We start from the raw sequence: 18,792 nt of genomic DNA, 5'->3' as shown, positions 1-18,792 counted from the left end.
GTAAGCATGCAAAAAGAGAAAAAAGAAATAAGGTAGTGTTCATGAATTCATTGTCCATTCAGAAATGTGATGGCAGAGGGGAAGAAGCTGTTCCTGAATCATTGAGTCTTCAACCTGAGTTAGCAGTGAGATGAGGGCATGTCCTTGCAGATGGAGGACCCCCGTCACTCCACGAAGATGACCTCGTGGCTAGTGCCCAGCTCTATCTCGAGATCACTCAATCTAACCTCATCAGACATGCCCTCAAATTCAGGCAGCATCCTGGGAAATCTCCAAAGCTTCCACACCCTGCCTATAATGAACTCATCAAGTGTGGTCCAACTAGGGTGTTACACAGATGCCCCATTATCTCATGGCCAGTGGTGCCAAGTTCAAATCCGGCTGGGTCCCGACCTGGGCAGCAGCAGGAAGAAAGGCCTGGAAATCTACTTCCGTACCTGAACACAAAACCCCTGTGGACAATTACACTATCCAGAGAAACACAGAGAACCTACAGAACAATACAGGCCCCTCGGCCCACAATGCTGTGCAGAACGTATACTTACTTTAGAAATTACCTAGGGTTACCCATAGTCTATTTTTCTAAGCTCTATGTACCAATCTAAGAATCTCTTAAAAGACCCTATCGTATCAACCTCCACCACAGTTGCCGGCAGCCCATTCCACACACTCACCACTCTCTGCATAAAAAAACTTACCCCTGACATCTCCTCTGTAGCTACTTCCAAGCACCTTAAAACTGCCCTCTCATGTTAGCCATTTCAGCCCTGGGGAAAAGCCTCTGACTATCCACATGATCAATGCCACTTAACAGCTTATTCACCTCCAACAGGTCACAGCTCGTAGTCTGTCACTCTAAGGAGAAAAGGCCAAGTTCACTCAACCTATTCTCATAAGGCATGCTCCCCAATCCAGGCAACATCCTTGTAAATCTCCTCTGCACCCTTTCTATGGCTTCCACATCCTTCCTGTAGTGAGGCAATCAGAACTGAGCACAGTACTCCAAGTGGGGTCTGACCAGGGTCCTATATAGCTGTAACATTACCTCTCGGCTCTTAAACTCAATCCCACGATTGAAGAAGGCCAATACAGTGTATGCCTTCTGAACCACAGAGGCAATCTGTGCAGCAGCTTTAAGTGTCCTATGGACTCAGACCCCAAGATCTCTCTGATCCTCCACACTGCCAAGAGTCTTACCATTAATACTATATTCATCATATTTGACCTACCAAAATGAACCACTTCACACTTATCTGGGTTGAACTCCATCTGCCACTTCTCAGCCCAACTTTGCATCCTATCAATGTCCCATTGTAACCTCTGACAGCCCTCCACACTATCCACAACACCTCCAACCTTTGTGTCATCAGCAAACTTACTAACCCATCCCTCCACTTCCTCATCCAGGTCATTTATAAAAATACAAAGAGTGGGGTCCCAGAACAGATCCCTGAGGCACACCACTGGTGACCGACCTCCATGCAGAATATGACCCGTCTACAGCCACTCTTTGCCTCTGTGGGCAAGCCAGTTCTGGATCCACAAAGCAATGTCCCCTTGGATCCCATGCCTCCTTACTTTCTCAATAAGCCTTGCATGGGGTACCTTATCAAATGCCTCGCTGAAATCCATATACACTACATCTGATGCTCTACCTTCATCAATGTGTTTAGTCACATCCTCAAAAAATTCAATCAGACTCATAAGGCACGACCTGCCTTTCACAAAGCCATGCTGACTATTCCTAATCATATTATACCTCTCCAAATGTTCATAAATCCTGCCTCTCAGGATCTTCTCCATCAACTTACCAACCACTGAAGTAAGACTCTCTGGTCTATAATTTCCTGGATTATCTATTCTCCCTTTCTTGAATATGGAAAAACATCCACAACCCCCCCCCCCAATCCTCCAGAACCTCACCCGTCCCCATTGATGATGCAAAGATTATTGGCAGAGGCTCAGCAATCTCCTCCCTAGCCTCCCACGGTAACCTGGGGTACATCCCATCCAGTCCCGGTGAGTTATCCAACTCGTTACTTCCCAAAAGCTCCAGCACATCCTCTTTCTCAAAGTCCATGTGCTTAAGCTTTTCAATCTGCTGTAAGTCATCCCTACAATCGCCAAGCTCCTTTTCTGTAATGAATACTGAAGCAAAGTACTCATTAAGTACCTCCGGTTCCATACACACTTTTCCACTGTCACACTTGATTGGTCCTATTCTCTCTCATCTTATCCTCTCACTCTTCACATACTTGTAGAATGCCTTGGGGATTTCCTTAATCCTGCTCACCAAGGCCTTCGCGTGGCCCCTTCTGGCTCTCCTAATTTCATTCCTCAGCTCCTTCCTGCTAGCCTTTTACTCTTCTAGATCTCTATCATTACCTAATTTTTTGAACCTTTCATAAGCTTTTTTTTCTTCTTGACTAGATTTTCAACTGCCCTTGTACACCATGTTTCCTGTACCTTCCATCCTTTCTCTGTCTCATTGGAACGTACCGATGCAGAACTCCACGCAAATATCTCCTGAACATTTGCCACATTTCGATCCTGAGAACATCCATTCCCAATTTATGCTTCCAAGCTCTTGCCTGATAGCCTCATATTTCCCCTTATTCCAATTAAATGCTTTCCTAACTTGTCTGTTCCTATCTCTCTCCAGTGCTATGGTGAAGGAGATAGAATTGTGATCACTATCTCTAAGATGCTCTCCCACTGAGACCCGACACCTGACCAGGTTCATTTCCCAATTCCAGATCAAGTACAGCCTCTCCTCTTGTAGGTTTATATACACATTGTCACCATGTGTTGACAAAGATTCGACAGCACTCACTACAACATTACCTCACGACTCTTGAGTTCACTCCCGTGATGAATGAAGGCCAACACACGAAACACCTTCTTAACCTCCCTATCGACTGGCATGGCAGCTTTGAGGGGTCTATGGACGTGGAAGATGTTGGGGGCTGTAGAGAACTGTACAGAGTGGTGGGGGGGGGGGGAGGGGAGCCCTGAGTTTGAGCATGGGAACGGCTTGTGCTGCAATTCTGCTCTGGGTGCCTGTGTGAAACGTCTCTTCAGCCCATCTAGGCCATGCTGATCAGTTAATGGGCCTGGTCTCATCGATCTGCACCCGGACCATAGACTTTCACCTAGTACCTATCCAAACTTGTCTTGTACTCTTTGTGTTTGTCTGTGTGTGTGTGTGTGAGAGAGAGAGACCTGGACCGTAGACCTCCATCTAGTACCTATCCAAACTTGTCTTGTATTCTTTGTGTTTGTCTGTGTGTGTGTGTGAGAGAGAGAGACCTGGACCATAGACCTCCATCTAGTACCTATCCAAACTTGTCTTGTACTCTTTGTGTTTGTCTGTGTCTGTGTGTGTGAGAGAGAGAGACCTGGACCATAGACCTCCATCTAGTACCTATCCAAACTTGTCTTGTACTCTTTGTGTTTGTCTGTGTCTGTGTGTGTGAGAGAGAGAGACCTGGACCATAGACCTCCATCTAGTACCTATCCAAACTTGTCTTGTACTCTTTGTGTTTGTCTGTGTCTGTGTGTGTGAGAGAGAGAGACCTGGACCATAGACCTCCATCTAGTACCTATCCAAACTTGTCTTGTACTCTTTGTGTTTGTCTGTGTCTGTGTGTGTGAGAGAGAGAGACCTGGACCATAGACCTCCATCTAGTACCTATCCAAACTTGTCTTGTACTCTTTGTGTTTGTCTGTGTCTGTGTGTGTGAGAGAGAGAGACCTGGACCATAGACCTCCATCTAGTACCTATCCAAACTTGTCTTGTACTCTTTGTGTTTGTCTGTGTCTGTGTGTGTGTGAGAGAGAGACCTGGACCATAGACCTCCATCTAGTACCTATCCAAACTTGTCTTGTACTCTTTGTGTTTGTCTGTGTGTGAGGGTGAGAGAGAGAGACCTGGACCATAGACCTCCATCTAGTACCTATCCAAACTTGTCTTGTACTCTTTGTGTTTGTCTGTGTGTGTGTGTGAGAGAGAGAGACCTGGACCATAGACCTCCATCTAGTACCTATCCAAACTTGTCTTGTACTCTTTGTGTTTGTCTGTGTCTGTGTGTGTGAGAGAGAGACCTGGACCATAGACCTCCATCTAGTACCTATCCAAACTTGTCTTGTACTCTTTGTGTTTGTCTGTGTGTGAGGGTGAGTGTGAGAGAGAGACAGACAGACCTGGATCATAGCCCTCCATCTAGTACCTATCCGAACTTGTCTTGTACTCTTTGTGTTTGTGTGTGAGGGTGAGTGTGAGAGAGAGACAGACAGACCTGGATCATAGCCCTCCATCTAGTACCTATCCAAACTTGTCTTGTACTCTTTGTGTTTGTCTGTGTGTGTGTGTGAGAGAGAGAGACCTGGACCATAGACCTCCATCTAGTACCTATCCAAACTTGTCTTGTACTCTTTGTGTTTGTCTGTGTGTGAGGGTGAGTGTGAGAGAGAGACAGACAGACCTGGATCATAGCCCTCCATCTAGTACCTATCCAAACTTGTCTTGTACTCTTTGTGTTTGTCTGTGTGTGTGTGTGAGAGAGAGAGACCTGGACCATAGACCTCCATCTAGTACCTATCCAAACTTGTCTTGTACTCTTTGTGTTTGTCTGTGTCTGTGTGTGTGAGAGAGAGACCTGGACCATAGACCTCCATCTAGTACCTATCCAAACTTGTCTTGTACTCTTTGTGTTTGTCTGTGTCTGTGTGTGTGAGAGAGAGACCTGGACCATAGACCTCCATCTAGTACCTATCCAAACTTGTCTTGTACTCTTTGTGTTTGTCTGTGTGTGAGGGTGAGTGTGAGAGAGAGACAGACAGACCTGGATCATAGCCCTCCATCTAGTACCTATCCAAACTTGTCTTGTACTCTTTGTGTTTGTCTGTGTGTGAGGGTGAGTGTGAGAGAGAGACAGACAGACCTGGATCATAGCCCTCCATCTAGTACCTATCCGAACTTGTCTTGTACTCTTTGTGTTTGTCTGTGTGTGAGGGTGAGTGTGAGAGAGAGACAGACAGACCTGGATCATAGCCCTCCATCTAGTACCTATCCAAACTTGTCTTTTACTCTCTTTGTGCATGTGTCTCTGTGTGTGCGTGTCCGTGTCCGTGTGCGTGTCCGCGTGTGTCCGTGTCCGCGTCCATGTGTGTGCGTGAGTGTGTGTACACGTGCGAGTGTGCGCATCTCTGTAATGCAGCACTGGACTGTGCAATAGGTGAGCAAGAGAAGAGCAGAGAGGAAGGTGTGGAACAGAGGGGTAAGGGGGGTACAGCTGGGGTCCGGGGGAGGGGAGGTGTTGGGTTTGGATTTACTTCATACCCACAGAGAGGTGAGCCCCTCTCTCTGATCTCCACAGGTGCCGGGGAGGCAAACTTCGACGGGCTGGAGTGTAACCCCTACCAGAGCAAGAAGCAGCGGCAGGAGTGGGAGGTGAAGGCCCTGCTTGAGAAGGTAAGACCTGTTCCCATCGCCGAGGGTGGGGTGGAAATATGTGCCCCCTCACCCTGAGAGACGGAAGGGTGGAGTGAGAGGTGTCCTGTTTGAAAAGATATGACCTACGGGAGAAGGAGAGGGAGGTGGGGGCCATGCTCGAGAAGGTATGGGGGTGGGGGGCAATGCCACACCCTGAGAGCACAGAGGAGGGATAGGGAAGGTACCACAGCCGGGGGGAGGGGGTGGTGGGATGGGAAAATGCAGGGGCAGGGGTGTGTTTGTTGTGGGGATCTAAAGGGGATGGAGAGGGAGGGTGGGGTAGTAGGGAAGGCAGAGGTTAGTGTGGCGAGGAAAAGCAGAGCGTGGCAGGAGGGAGTGGAAAGGGGATGAAGAGGGAGGTGTAGGAGGCTGGAGCCTCCCCCCACAGGCACTGGGACATTACCTGCCCCCTTCTCGTTGCTGCCCACAGATCCAACCGGAACTGATCACCCTCGACCCCACGAAACTGGGGCAGGTCGATGCTGTCTCCATGGAGCAGAAACACCAGGACCGGGTGGAGCGGCTGGTGAGTGTCCAACACATCCACTCACCCCTCGCGAGGTTCACCGTTCCAACTACAGCCCAATGTCCCTCTCCACAAGCCCTTTCTTACCCCAATGTCCCTCTCCACAAGCCCTTTCTAACCTCAGTCCCTCTCCACAAGCCCTTTCTTACCCCAATGTCCCTCTCCACAAGCCCTTTCTTACCCCAATGTCCCTCTCCACAAGCCCTTTCTAACCCCAATGTCCCTCTCCACAAGCCCTTTCTAACCCCAATGTCCCTCTCCACAAGTCCTTTCTAACCCCAATGTCCCTCTCCACAAGCCCTTTCTAACCCCAATATCCCTCTCCACAAGTCCTTTCTAACCCCAATGTCCCTCTCCACAAGCCCTTTCTAACCCCAATGTCCCTCTCCACAAGCCCTTTCTAACCCCAATGTCCCACTCCACAAGCCCTTTCTAACCCCAGTGTCCCACTCCACAAGCCCTTTCTAACCTCAGTCCCTCTCCACAAGCCCTTTCTAACCCCAATGTCCCTCTCCACAAGCCCTTTGTAACCTCAATGTCCCTCTCCACAAACCCTTTCTAACCTCAATGTCCCTCTCCACAATCCCTTTCTAACCTCAATGTCCCTCTCCACAAGCCCTTTCTAACCCCAATGTCCCTCTCCACAAGCCCTTTCTAACCTCAATGTCCCTCTCCACAAGCCCTTTCTAACCCCAGTGTCCCTCTCCACAAGCCCTTTCTCACTTCAATGTCCCACTCCACAAGCCCTTTCTAACCTCAGTCCCTCTCCACAAGCCCTTTCTAACCCCAATGTCCCTCTCCACAAGCCCTTTCTAACCCCAATGTCCCTCTCCACAAGCCCTTTCTAACCCCAATGTCCCTCTCCACAAGCCCTTTCTAACCCCAATGTCCCTCTCCACAAGCCCTTTGTAACCCCAATGTCCCTCTCCACAAGCCCTTTCTAACCCCAATGTCCCTCTCCACAAGCCCTTTGTAACCCCAATGTCCCTCTCCACAAACCCTTTCTAACCTCAATGTCACTCTCCACAATCCCTTTCTAACCTCAATGTCCCTCTCCACAAGCCGTTTCTAACCTCAATGTCCCTCTCCACAAGCCCTTTCTAACCCCAATGTCCCTCTCCACAAGCCCTTTCTAACCTCAATGTCCCTCTCCACAAGCCCTTTCTAACCTCAATGTCCCTCTCCACAAGCCCTTTCTAACCCCAATGTCCCTCTCCACAAGCCGTTTCTAACCTCAGTCCCTCTTTACAAGCCCTTTCTAACCCCAATGTCCCTCTCCACAAGCCCTTTCTAACCCCAATGTCCCTCTCCACAAGCCCTTTGTAACCTCACTGTCCCTCTCCACAAACCCTTTCTAACCTCAATGTCCCTCTCCACAATCCCTTTCTAACCTCAATGTCCCTCTCCACAAGCCCTTTCTAACCCCAATGTCCCTCTCCACAAGCCCTTTCTAACCTCAATGTCCCTCTCCACAAGCCCTTTCTAACCCCAGTGTCCCTCTCCACAAGCCCTTTCTCACTTCAATGTCCCACTCCACAAGCCCTTTCTAACCTCAGTCCCTCTCCACAAGCCCTTTCTAACCCCAATGTCCCTCTCCACAAGCCCTTTCTAACCCCAATGTCCCTCTCCACAAGCCCTTTCTAACCCTAATGTCCCTCTCCACAAGCCCTTTCTAACCCCAATGTCCCTCTCCACAAGCCCTTTCTAACCTCAATGTCCCACTCCACAAGCCCTTTCTAACCCCAATGTCCCTCTCCACAAGCCCTTTCTAACCCCAATGTCCCTCTCCACAAGCCCTTTCTAACCCCAATGTCCCTCTCCACAAGCCCTTTCTAACCCCAATGTCCCTCTCCACAAGCCCTTTCTAACCCCAATGTCCCTCTCCACAAGCCCTTTCTAACCCCAATGTCCCTCTCCACAAGCCCTTTCTAACCTCAATGTCCCTCTCCACAAGCCCTTTCTAACCCCAATGTCCCTCTCCACAAGCCCTTTCTAACCCCCGTGGGTCTGTCCTCTCATGCATCGTCAGTTCTCAGGATCGTTCAACATCATTCCCAGTACAAAGTGTAAAGCAGAATGAAATAATTGTTCCCTCAGATCCAATACAGCACAACAGACACAATCAGTATCAGTACAGAGATAGCTTGGATTGCAGATCCACAGGCACAGGAGTGTCTGGACAGAGGTGCCTGACACAAAATGATAAAGTCGTGATGGTTGTGTTGCTGGGTGGATCAGCCTTAATGCTTGAGAAAAGTAACTGTGTGTGAGTCTGGTGGTCCTGGTGTGGATGCTACGTAATGATCTATAGTTCACCTCCCAGCCACGTTGGGAGACCTGTGTAACTGCAATCAGAGTCCTTGGACCCTTGTAATTTCTTAACTCAACACACAAGTATTCAATATCTTCCGACTGTATGTCGCATCTTTCTTCTGATTTGATGCCATTCTTTACCAGTAGAGCCACACCACCCCCTCTGCCTACCTTCCTATCCCTCTGATAGAATGTGTAACCTTGGACATTCAGCTCCCAACTACAACCATCCTTCAGCCACGATTCAGTGATGGCCACATCCTACCCGACAATCTGTAAAAGTGCAACAAGATCATCCACCTTATTTCTCCTACTCCGTGCATTGAGATATCAAACTTTCAGAGCTGCATTCGCTACGCTTTTTGATTCTGCATCCCTAATGCACGGATACTCACCTGCTGGCTGCAATTTTGTCCTGTCACCTGCCTGCCCTTCCTGACAGTCTGACTGGATGCTATCTTTACTTTTTTCCCATCTGTCCTATCTTGAGTCCCTTCACTCCAGTTCCCATCCTCGGCCAAATTAGTTTAAACCCTCCCCAACAGCTCTAGCAAACTTGCCCGCGAGAATATTGGTTCCCCTCGGGTTCAAGTGCAACCTGTCACTTTTGTACAGGTCATACCTCCCCCAGAATAGATTCCAATCATCCAAGAACCTGAAGCCCTGCCCCCTGCCCCCTGCCCCAGCTACGCGTTTACCTGCCAAATCATCGTGTTTCTACCCTCACCGATACGTGGCACAGGCAGCAATCCAGAAATTACTACCCGGGACGTCCTGCTTCTCAGCTTTCTGCCTCGCTCTCTAAATTCTCTCCTCAGCACATCACTGCTTTTCCTTCCTAAGTCATTGGCACCGATACGTACCAAGACATCTGGCTGCTCCCCCTCCCTCTCCAAAATGTTGTGGACACGATCCGAGATTTCCCTGACCCTGGCACGTGGGAGGCAACACACCATCCGGGTGTCATGCTGACGTCCGCAGAATCTCCTGTCTCTTCCTCTGACCGTTGACTCCCCTATCACTACTGCTCTATTCTTCTCCCTCTCTTCGTTCTGCACCACAGATTTATGCTCAACGCCAGTAACCCGGTTGCCGTGGCATTCCACTGGGAAATCATTCTCCACAACTGTATCCAAAACAGCATTAGCATTACTGAGGGGAATGGCCACAGGGGCGCTCTATGCTAACTGCTTATTCCTTCTCCTGACAGTCACCCAGCTGCCCGTCTCCTGCAACTTTAGGGTGACTGCTTCCCTGTAACTCTGATCGATTATTTCCTCACTCTCCGTACAAGCCAAAGGTCATCCAGCTGCTGCTCCAGATCCCAAGCACCGTCTTCAGGGGACTGCACCACGCTGATGTAGTTCCCGGAGAGACGCTGGGCCTCCCAGGACACCAGCATCTAGCATGAAGAACAAACAAAGGACATTTTAACTACAGTAAGATGCAGTAAGAACAAAGGAAAACTTCTGTGGCTCACAAGGGTAGGGAAAGGAAGAGGAAGGAAGTAGTGATAGGGGACTCTACTCCAAGATATCCTGAAGTGGGAGGGAGAACAGCCAGAGGGGGAAGCGACAGTGGCCGTGCCTCTGGCACAGAGTCTGGCCCTGTGGCTCAGAAGGGTCGGGAAGGGAAGAGGAAGGCAGTAGTGATAGGGGACTCTATAGTCACGGGTCAGACAGGTGAGTCTGTGGACGCAGGAAAGAAACTCGGACGGTAGTTTGCCTCCCAGGTGCCAGGATGTTTAAGATCACGTCCAAGATATCCTGCGGTGGGAGGGAGAACAGCCAGAGGTCATGGTACATATTGGTACCAATGACATAGGTAGGAAAAGGGAAGAGGTCCTGAAAACAGACTACAGGGAGTTGGGAAGGAAGTTGGGAAGCAGGACCGCAAAGGTAGTAATCTCGGGATTACTGCCTGTGCCACATGACAGTGAGAATAGAAATAGAATGAGGTGGAGGATAAATGCGTGACTGAGGGATTGGAGCAGGGGGCAGGGATTCAGATTTCTGGAACATTGGGACCTCTTCTGCAGGCGTAACCTATACAAAAAGGATGGGTTGTACTTGAATCCGAGGGGGACCAATATCCTGGCAGGGAGGTTTGCTAAGGCTACTGGGGAGAGTTTAACTAGAATTGTTGGGGGGTTGGAACTGAACTGAAGAGACTGGGGAAGAGGAGGTTGGCTCACAGATAGAGAAAGCTTTGAGACAGTGCGAGAGGGAAGATAGGCAGGTGATAGAGAAGGGACGAGCTCAGACCGATGGTTTGAGATGTGTCGATTTTAACGCAGGGAATATTGTGAACAAAGCGGATGAGTTTAGAGCATGGATCAGTACTTGGAGCTATGATGTGGTGGCCATTACAGAGACTTGGATGGCTCAGGGGCAGGAATGGCTACTTCGAGTGCCAGGCTTTAGATGTTTCAGAAAGGACGGGGAGGGAGGCAAAAGAGTTGGCGATGTGGCACTGTCGATCTGAGATAGTGTCACGGCTGCAGAAAAGGAGGAAGACATGGAGGGATTGTCTACGGAGTCTCTGTGGGTGGAAGTCAGGAACAGAAAGGGGTCAATAACTCTACTGTGTGCTTTTTATAGATCGCCCAATAGTAACAGGGACATCGAGGAGCAGATAGGGAGACAGATTCTGGAAAGATGTAATAATAACAGGGTTGTTTGCTATCATGTTTGCTGTTGTGTGCTGGGGCAGCAGGCTGAGGGTAGCAGACACCAACAGAATCAACAAACTCATTCGTAAGGACAGTGATGTTGTGGGGGTGGAACTGGACTCTCTGACGGTGGTGTCTGAAAAGAGGATGCTGTCCAAGTTGCATGCCATCTTGGACAATGACTCCCATCCACTCCATAATGTACTGGTTAGGCACAGGAGTACATTCAGCCAGAGACGCATTCCACCGAGATGTAACACCGAGCGTCATAGGAAGTCATTCCTGCCTGTGGCCATCAAACTTTACAACTGCTCCCTCAGGGTGTCAGGCACCGAGCCAATATTTTTGGTCCTGGACTTATTTCCACTTCGCATAATTTACTTATTATTATTTAATTATTTATGGTTTTATATTGCTATATTTCTACACTATTCTTGGTTGGTGCTACTATAACAAAACCCAATTTCCCTCGGGATCAATAAAGTATGTCTGTCATGGGAGATTTTAATTTCCTAAATATCAATTGGCATGTCAATTGGGAACAGATGTTCTCAGGGAAATATACAGAAGAAATGTGGCAAATGTCCAGGGGGTATTTGTGTGGCATTCTGCATAGGTACGTTCCAATGAGATGGGAAGGATGGTAGGGTACAGGAACTGTGGTGTACAAAAGCTGTTGAAAATCTAGTCAAGAAGAAAAGCTTACAAAAGGTTCAAAAAACTAGGTAATGATCTAGAAGATTATGAGGCTAGCAGGAAAGAGCTTAAGAATGAAATTAGGAGAGCCAGAAGGGGCCATGCGAAGACCTTGATGGACAGAATTAAGGAAAACCCCAAGGCATTCTACAAGTATGTGAAGAGCAAGACGATAAAAGACGTGAGAGAATAGGACTGATCAAGTGTGACAGTGGAAAGTGTGTATGGAACTGGAAAAGATAGCAGAGGTACTTAATGAATACTTTGCTTCAGTATTCACTACGGAAAAGGATCTTGGCGATTATAGGGATGATTTACAATGGACTGAAAAGCTTGAGCATGTAGGTATTAAGGAAGAGGATGTGCTGGAGCTTTTGGAAAGCATCAAGTTGGATAAGTCACCAGGACCGGATGAAATGTACCCCAGGCTACTGTGGGAGGCGAGAGAGGAATTTGCTGAGCCTCTGGCGATGATCTTTGCATCATCAGTGGGGACGGGAGAGGTTCCAGAGGATCGGAGGGTTGCAGATGTTGTTCCTTTATTCAAGAAAAGGAGTAAAGATAGCCCAGGAAATTATAGACCAGAGTGGTTGGTAAGTTGATGGAGAAGATCCTGAGAGGCAGGATTTATGAACATTTGAAGAGGTATAATATGATTAGGAATAGTCAGCATGGCTTTGTCAAGGGCAGGTCATGCCTTACGAGCCTGAGTGAATTTTTTGAGGATGTGACTAAACACATTAATGAAGGAAGAGAAGTAGATGTAGTGTATATGGATTTCAGCAAGGCATTTGATAAGGTACCCCATGCAAGTCTTACTGAGAAAGTAAGGAGGCATGGAATCCGAGGGGACATTGCTTTGTGGAACAGAGGTTACAGTGGGACATTGATAGGATGCAAAACTGGGCTGTGAAGTGGCAGATAGAGTTCAACCCAGATAAGTGTGAAGTGGTTCAGTTGGTAGGTCAATTGTGATGGAAGAGTATAGTATTAATGATAAGACTCTTGTCAGTGTGGAGGATCAGAGGGATCTAAGGGTCCGAGTCCATTGGACGCTCAAAGCAGCTGCGCAGGTTGACTCTGTGGTTAAGAAGGTTTACGGTGCATTGGCCTTCATCAATCGTGGGATTGAATTTAGGAGCTGAGAGGTAATGTTGCAGCTATATAGGACCCTGGTCAGACCCCACTTGGAGTACTGTGCTCAGTTCTGGTCACCTCACTACAGGAAGGATGTGGAAGCCATAGAAAGGGTGTAGAGGAGATTTACAAGGATGTTGCCTGGATTGGGGAGCATGCCTTATGAGAATAGGTTGAGCGAACTCGGCCTTTTCTCCTTGGAGCGACAGAAGATGAGAGGTGACCTGATAGAGGTGTATAAGATGATGAGAGGCATTAATAGTGTGGATAGTCAGAGGCTTTTTCCCAGGGCTGAAATGGTTGCCACAAGAGGGCACAGGTTTAAGGTGCTGGGGAGTAGGTACAGAGGGGATGTCAGGGGTAAGTTTTTACTCAGAGAGTGGTGAGTGTGTGGAACGGGCTGCCAGCAGAGTTGTAAGGTGCTGGGGAGTAGGTACAGAGGGGATGTCAGGGGTAAGTTTTTATGCAGAGAGTGGTGAGTGTGTGGAACGGGCTGCCAGCAGAGTTGTAAGGTGCTGGGGAGTAGGTAGAGAGGGGATGTCAGGGGTAAGTTTTTACTCAGAGAGTGGTGAGTGTGTGGAACGGGCTGCCAGCAGAGTTGTAAGGTGCTGGGGAGTAGGTAGAGAGGGAATGTCACGGGTAAGTTTTTACTCAGAGAGTGGTGAGTGGGTGGAACGGGCTGCCAGCAGAGTTGTAAGGTGCTGGGGAGTAGGTACAGAGGGGATGTCAGGGGTAAGTTTTTACTCAGAGAGTGGTGAGTGGGTGGAACGGGCTGCCAGCAGAGTTGTAAGGTGCTGGGGAGTAGGTACAGAGGGGATGTCAGGGGTAAGAGTGGTGAGTGTGTGGAACGGGCTGCCAGCAGAGTTGTAAGGTGCTGGGGAGTAGGTACAGAGGGGATGTCAGGGGTAAGTTTTTACTCAGAGAGTGGTGAGTGGGTGGAACGGGCTGCCAGCAGAGTTGTAAGGTGCTGGGGAGTAGGTACAGAGGGGATGTCAGGGGTAAGTTTTTTACGCAGAGGGTGCTGAGTCCGGCAACAGTGGTGGAGGCAGATACAGTTGGGTCTTTTAAGAGACTCCTGGACAAGTAAATGGATCTTAGAAAAATAGAAGGCTATGGGTAACCCTAGGTAACTTCTAAGGTATGGACATGTTCAGCAGAGCTTTGTGGGCCGAAGGGCCTGTATTTTGCTGTAGGTTTTCTGTGTTTTAACAGAAACATACCTAGAGCCAATGCCTCTTCCGAGCCAAAGCTTGACACTCCCACTCCCAAGAATGGCCGCTCCGCTTGTCCCCCCGATTGTTATTTACTCCTCTCTCCACCGCTCTCGCCACTGACTGGGCCGTTGGAATGATACCGAACACTGGCGAAGCTCACCTTTTAAACGACCTGTGAGAAACCTCCTCACTGTGTGCTGCTCCCGTCGGTGATGTGGCCGCCAGAATGAGTGGGCCAGGCAGTCCATGAGCAGAGTGTGGAATTCTTCGTGATGTTTCTGGCCCTTCCTTCCTCCGTGCACCAGTCAATCCCCACTGACGGCTCCTGCTCTGTCCTCTCCACTGTGTTTCCCCACCCTCCCCTCGGTGTGCTTTATTAATAGAGCACCTCCGGCCCAGTGAACTGCACTGATTTAACCCTCGCCTAATCACGGGCCAATTCACAATGACCGGTTAAGCTGAAATCCGGTACGGCTTCGGGCTGTGCGAGGGAACCCATGCGCACGCAGGAAAGAATGTACGAACTCGCAGAAGATGCCGGATTTGAACCACGAACCCCAGCATTCTGAGCTCAGATACACTGCCACTCCCCGTCCCCCCTCTCTAACTGTGCTGTGTCTGCAGGGCTTCGACCCAATGGAGAAAGTGAAGTTCGAGCCACGCCGGAGAGCGAAGGGCCGGAGTTCCAGCGGCCACGTGGAGCGAAGGAAGAAACTAGTGGCCCAGAGCCAGCAGCGGGTGAGATTGTGGCGTGGGAGGGGGTGCATGAAAGTGTGGGGTGAAGGGCAGGAGGATAATTGTGGTCCAGGGCCAGCAGCGGGTGAGATTGTGGCGTGGGAGGGGGTGCATGAAAGTGTGGGGTGAAGGGCAGGAGGATAATTGTGGTCCAGGGCCAGCAATGGGTGATGGCAGGATAGGTACAGTCGGTCCAGGCGGGGTGGGGATACTGTCTCCTTCTGTTTGGGAGAGGAAGAGGGATCATTACTGGGGCGGGGTGGGACCACATCCAGTGCCACTGATTCACTGGGACAGCAGGCTCGAAGGGCCGAACAGTCGACCTATTGCTGATGCATCTCCCTCACTCACTGACCTCCTCGCACCTCGTGAGGCCAGCTTTCAGGAGCACGATCCTTCTGCCGATGGCCATTCTTCCCTTCTCCCTGTCCTGTCCAACATTCATTCACTTACACCTGCCGCCAGGTGAGGTTGTATAACGTGAAACATCACGGCACAACACAGGCCCTTCGGCCCACAATGTTCTGCTGACCTTTTAACTTCAAGATCAATCTAACCCTCCCCTCCTACACAACCCTCCATTTTCTATCATCCATGTCTCTTTAATGTCCCTAAAGCGAGGAAACGATGTGATTTGGCGATATGAAACGATATGCACCTTTCCTCATTCCCTGTCACGCCCCCTGTTGAACTTGAACACACGCGAGGTCATCAGTCACCTAAACGCAGAGATACCCTCGCGCCAGGGACCACTGGTTGGCCTCGCCGATGCGAGAAGTGCCGTTGCTACTGGCCTGGGGCGCGGACAGATGGGCGCCGCCTCTGAACCTGTTTAGCACACCGAATGTTCGTGGGGAACCCGGTGCTAAAATATTCTCAGACAACCTCATTCGGGCTCAGTGTTTCGTAAGTAGCAGAGCAGCTACCTCACTGCGATCTACTGAACGTCATCCCTCAAGCCAAACTTTGGTCGGCTGATAGGTCCTACAAGGGGAGCAGGCGCGCGCCCTATCGCACTCCTCGCTCGGTCGCTCTCTCCGGACTGCGACCACCGCGGCCCTAGCACGGGGACCTCCGGCCCTGACCTTGTCCTCTCACCTGTCCCACGACCAACCGCACCTGGCCATGGCGTCTGGCGGTGGGCGGGCAGGAGGCTGGAGTTTGGGCCCAGAGGCTGTCTAATGAGGCAATGAAGCCCTCAAAACCGCCTTGGCACCCTGAGTCCAAGCACCCTGCACTTAGAGACAAACCCGTTGAGTTTTTTGAGCAGAAAAAACGTGAGCAAGCGGGACAGAAGCAAGTGCTGAGAGCCACGAAAACTAAATTGCAAAATAGACTGGACATAAGGAAACCCCATTGAATATCGCTGTATTCCGGTCGTGATTAACACCACCCCACCCATCCCTCACGTCGGCCGGTCCGCAAGAATATTGTCAATATTAAACCGGTCCGCAGTGCGAAAAAAGGTTGGTGACCCCTGCCCTAAAGTATCAGCCACCCCGGCAGTGTGTTCTACACGCATCACTCTGGATAAAAAACTACCCCTGCCTCATGTCTTGTACACCTCTCTGCCTCCTTCGTTCCAAACAGAAAAGCCCCTTCTCACTCCTTTCCTCATAATAACTATCTCTAATACAGGTAGCATTCAGGTAAATCTCCTTTCCACACTCCCGAAAGACTCTACATCCTTCCTGAAAAGGATTGACCAAGAGTGATCTGAGCAAGTTCAACTGTACATTCCTCTCTACCTCCCTACCCTACGATTCAAGCTTCACGTGGACGGCAGATACTGGACACAGTGACGTTCCACCCCGCCACCCCATGTGTCACTGACTGCCAGAGTCTGGTGCTGGCTTCCTGACATTCCCCATCTCTCTCCTCTTTCAGGAAGTGATCCGGGAGAGCGTGGAACAGAAACAGAAGGCCCAGAGGGATCGACAAGCGAGCACCCGGAGAGAATCTCGTCCAACTACAGCTCTGGACCGCTTCCGGAAGTAGCCCCCAGTGGAGCTGAGTGGGATCTCCCCCGGGTGCAGTATGAAGTGCTGGCTCATTCCCACAGTCGCAGTGGCATTTGTCAGCAATAAACTTTTCTGTAAGGAATGTTAGTTGTCTGACGTATCAAACTGTGACAGGAGGTATTCTGGATTGAGTGGTGTGTAATAAACCGGATTTGATTTTGGAGCTTTGGGAGACAGCTTCTCTCTCAAACTGCATGGTGAAGTCGAAGTCTCACTATCAGTATTCAGTGAGTAAAGGGAATTGTGGAGGCGAGAAAGAGAAGCTGACCAGCGTTGATCGGAAGGAGACACAGTGGGGGTGGGGGGGATGGCAGAATAGAAGTGGCTGGAGTTTCCGGGGCAGTTAGTAGGTGCAGGACAGACACGTCCCGATGAGCTGACAAGGGAAGTCAAAGCCAATGTAAAAACAAAAGAGAGGGCAAAAGGCTGCTTAACAAGAAAATCCTATGGCATTACAGGAAAAATGCTGGCATGAACAGAGGAATGGCTGACAGGCAGGTGGCACCTGTCAACAGTTTTGGGCTCCGTAACTCAGAAAGGGTGTGTGGACATTGGAGAGAGTCCAGAGGAGGTTGATGAGGATGATTCTGGGAATGAAGGGGTTAATGTATGAGGAGCGTTTGGCAGGTTTTGGACTGTACTCTCTGGAATTTAGAAGAATGAGGGGAGGGAATCTCATTTCTGCCAAATGTTGAAAGGACACAGCCTCAAAATTGACGGCGACTTTTCAGAACAGAGGAAAGGAGGAGTTTTTTTAGCCAGAGACTTGTGGATATATTTAACGCGAAAATTGATAGTTTTCTGATCAGTTGGGGCACCAAAGGATACAGTGAGAAATCAGAGGTCGTGTGGAATCTGGGATCAGCCATGATGAAATGGCGGAGCAGACTCGATGCGCTGAACTCTGCTCCGATGTCTTGTGGTGTACAATAGAGCGACACTTAGCGGACTGCTGGAAAACGAAGCAGGAGAGGTAATGGGGGGTGGTGGAGAACAAAGAAATGGTGGTCCACCTTCACTGTGAAAGAAACTAGCAGTATGCCAGAAATTCGAGAGTAAATGTGATTGATCTTGCTATTATTAAGGAGCTGGTGCTTTGGAAACTGAAAGGTCTGAAGGCAGCTAAGTCAGCTGGACTACACACCACAATTCTGAAAGAGGTGGCTGGAAAGATCGTGGAGGCACTAGTAACGATCTTTCAAGAATCAGTAGATTCTGGCATGGTTCCGGAGGACAGGAAAATTGCAAATATCACTCCACTCTTCAAAAAGGCAGCAGAAAGGAAATTACAAACCGGTTAGCTTGACTTCAGTAGTTCGGGAGATGTTGGAGTCCGTTATTAAAGATGAGGTTTCAGGCTACTTGGAGGCTCATGATGAAGCAAGCCAAAGTCAACATCACAAACATGAGGAAGTGCAGATAGATGCTGGAAATGCAAAGCAACACACAAAATGCTGGAGGAACTCAGCAGATCAGGAGCATCTACAGAAAAGAGTACAGTCATCGGGACTGGAAAGGAAGGGGAGAGGTCTGACGAAGAAGGTGGGAGAGGAGAGGACGTGGTAGGTGAGAGGTCAAAGTGCAAAATGGAGCAGTAAGAGCTGAGAAGTTGAGAAAGGGCTGGAGAAGGGGGAATCTGATAGGAGAGGGTGGAAGACCGTGGAAGAAAGGAGCTCTAGCAGGAGGTGGTGGACAGGTAAGGAGATAAGTAAGGGTGCGTAATTACCGGAAATTTGAGAAATCAGTGTTCCCGTGTGGCCACTGGGAGATGCTGCTTTTTCTGGCAGACGGAGCGAAGGTGAAGCCCGACTTAATTTGGGTCTCACTGATATACAGGAGGCGACTCCTGGAGCACTAGATGTGGTAGATGACCCCAACAGATTTGCAGGTAAAGTGTTGCCTCAGCTGGAGGGACTGTTTAGGGCCCTGTATGGTAGTGAGGGTGTAGGTGTAGGGGCAGGTGTAACACTTGTTCCACTTGCAAG

The 18,792-nt window shown here is 49.5% G+C and overlaps 1 protein-coding gene across 2 annotated transcripts in view; it reads left to right on the top strand.

The window, feature by feature from the left end:
• Positions 1–16,970, top strand: part of wdr46 (WD repeat domain 46) — an 82,317-nt gene extending 65,347 nt beyond the window's left edge. For both annotated transcript variants that reach the window (XM_073034872.1, XM_073034878.1), the window contains exons 13-16: positions 5,379–5,473; positions 5,925–6,020; positions 14,676–14,789; positions 16,674–16,970. In XM_073034872.1, coding sequence (XP_072890973.1) covers positions 5,379–5,473; positions 5,925–6,020; positions 14,676–14,789; positions 16,674–16,784 — 416 coding nt within the window. In that variant the 3' untranslated portion in view covers positions 16,785–16,970. The remainder of the gene's footprint in view (positions 1–5,378; positions 5,474–5,924; positions 6,021–14,675; positions 14,790–16,673) is intronic.
• Positions 16,971–18,792: the final 1,822 nt, after the last annotated feature.

The sequence above is a fragment of the Hemitrygon akajei genome, chromosome 2, assembly GCF_048418815.1.
Source record: "Hemitrygon akajei chromosome 2, sHemAka1.3, whole genome shotgun sequence".
NCBI classification, from domain to species: domain Eukaryota; kingdom Metazoa; phylum Chordata; class Chondrichthyes; order Myliobatiformes; family Dasyatidae; genus Hemitrygon; species Hemitrygon akajei.
This window is presented reverse-complemented; position numbering and strand designations above follow the sequence as displayed.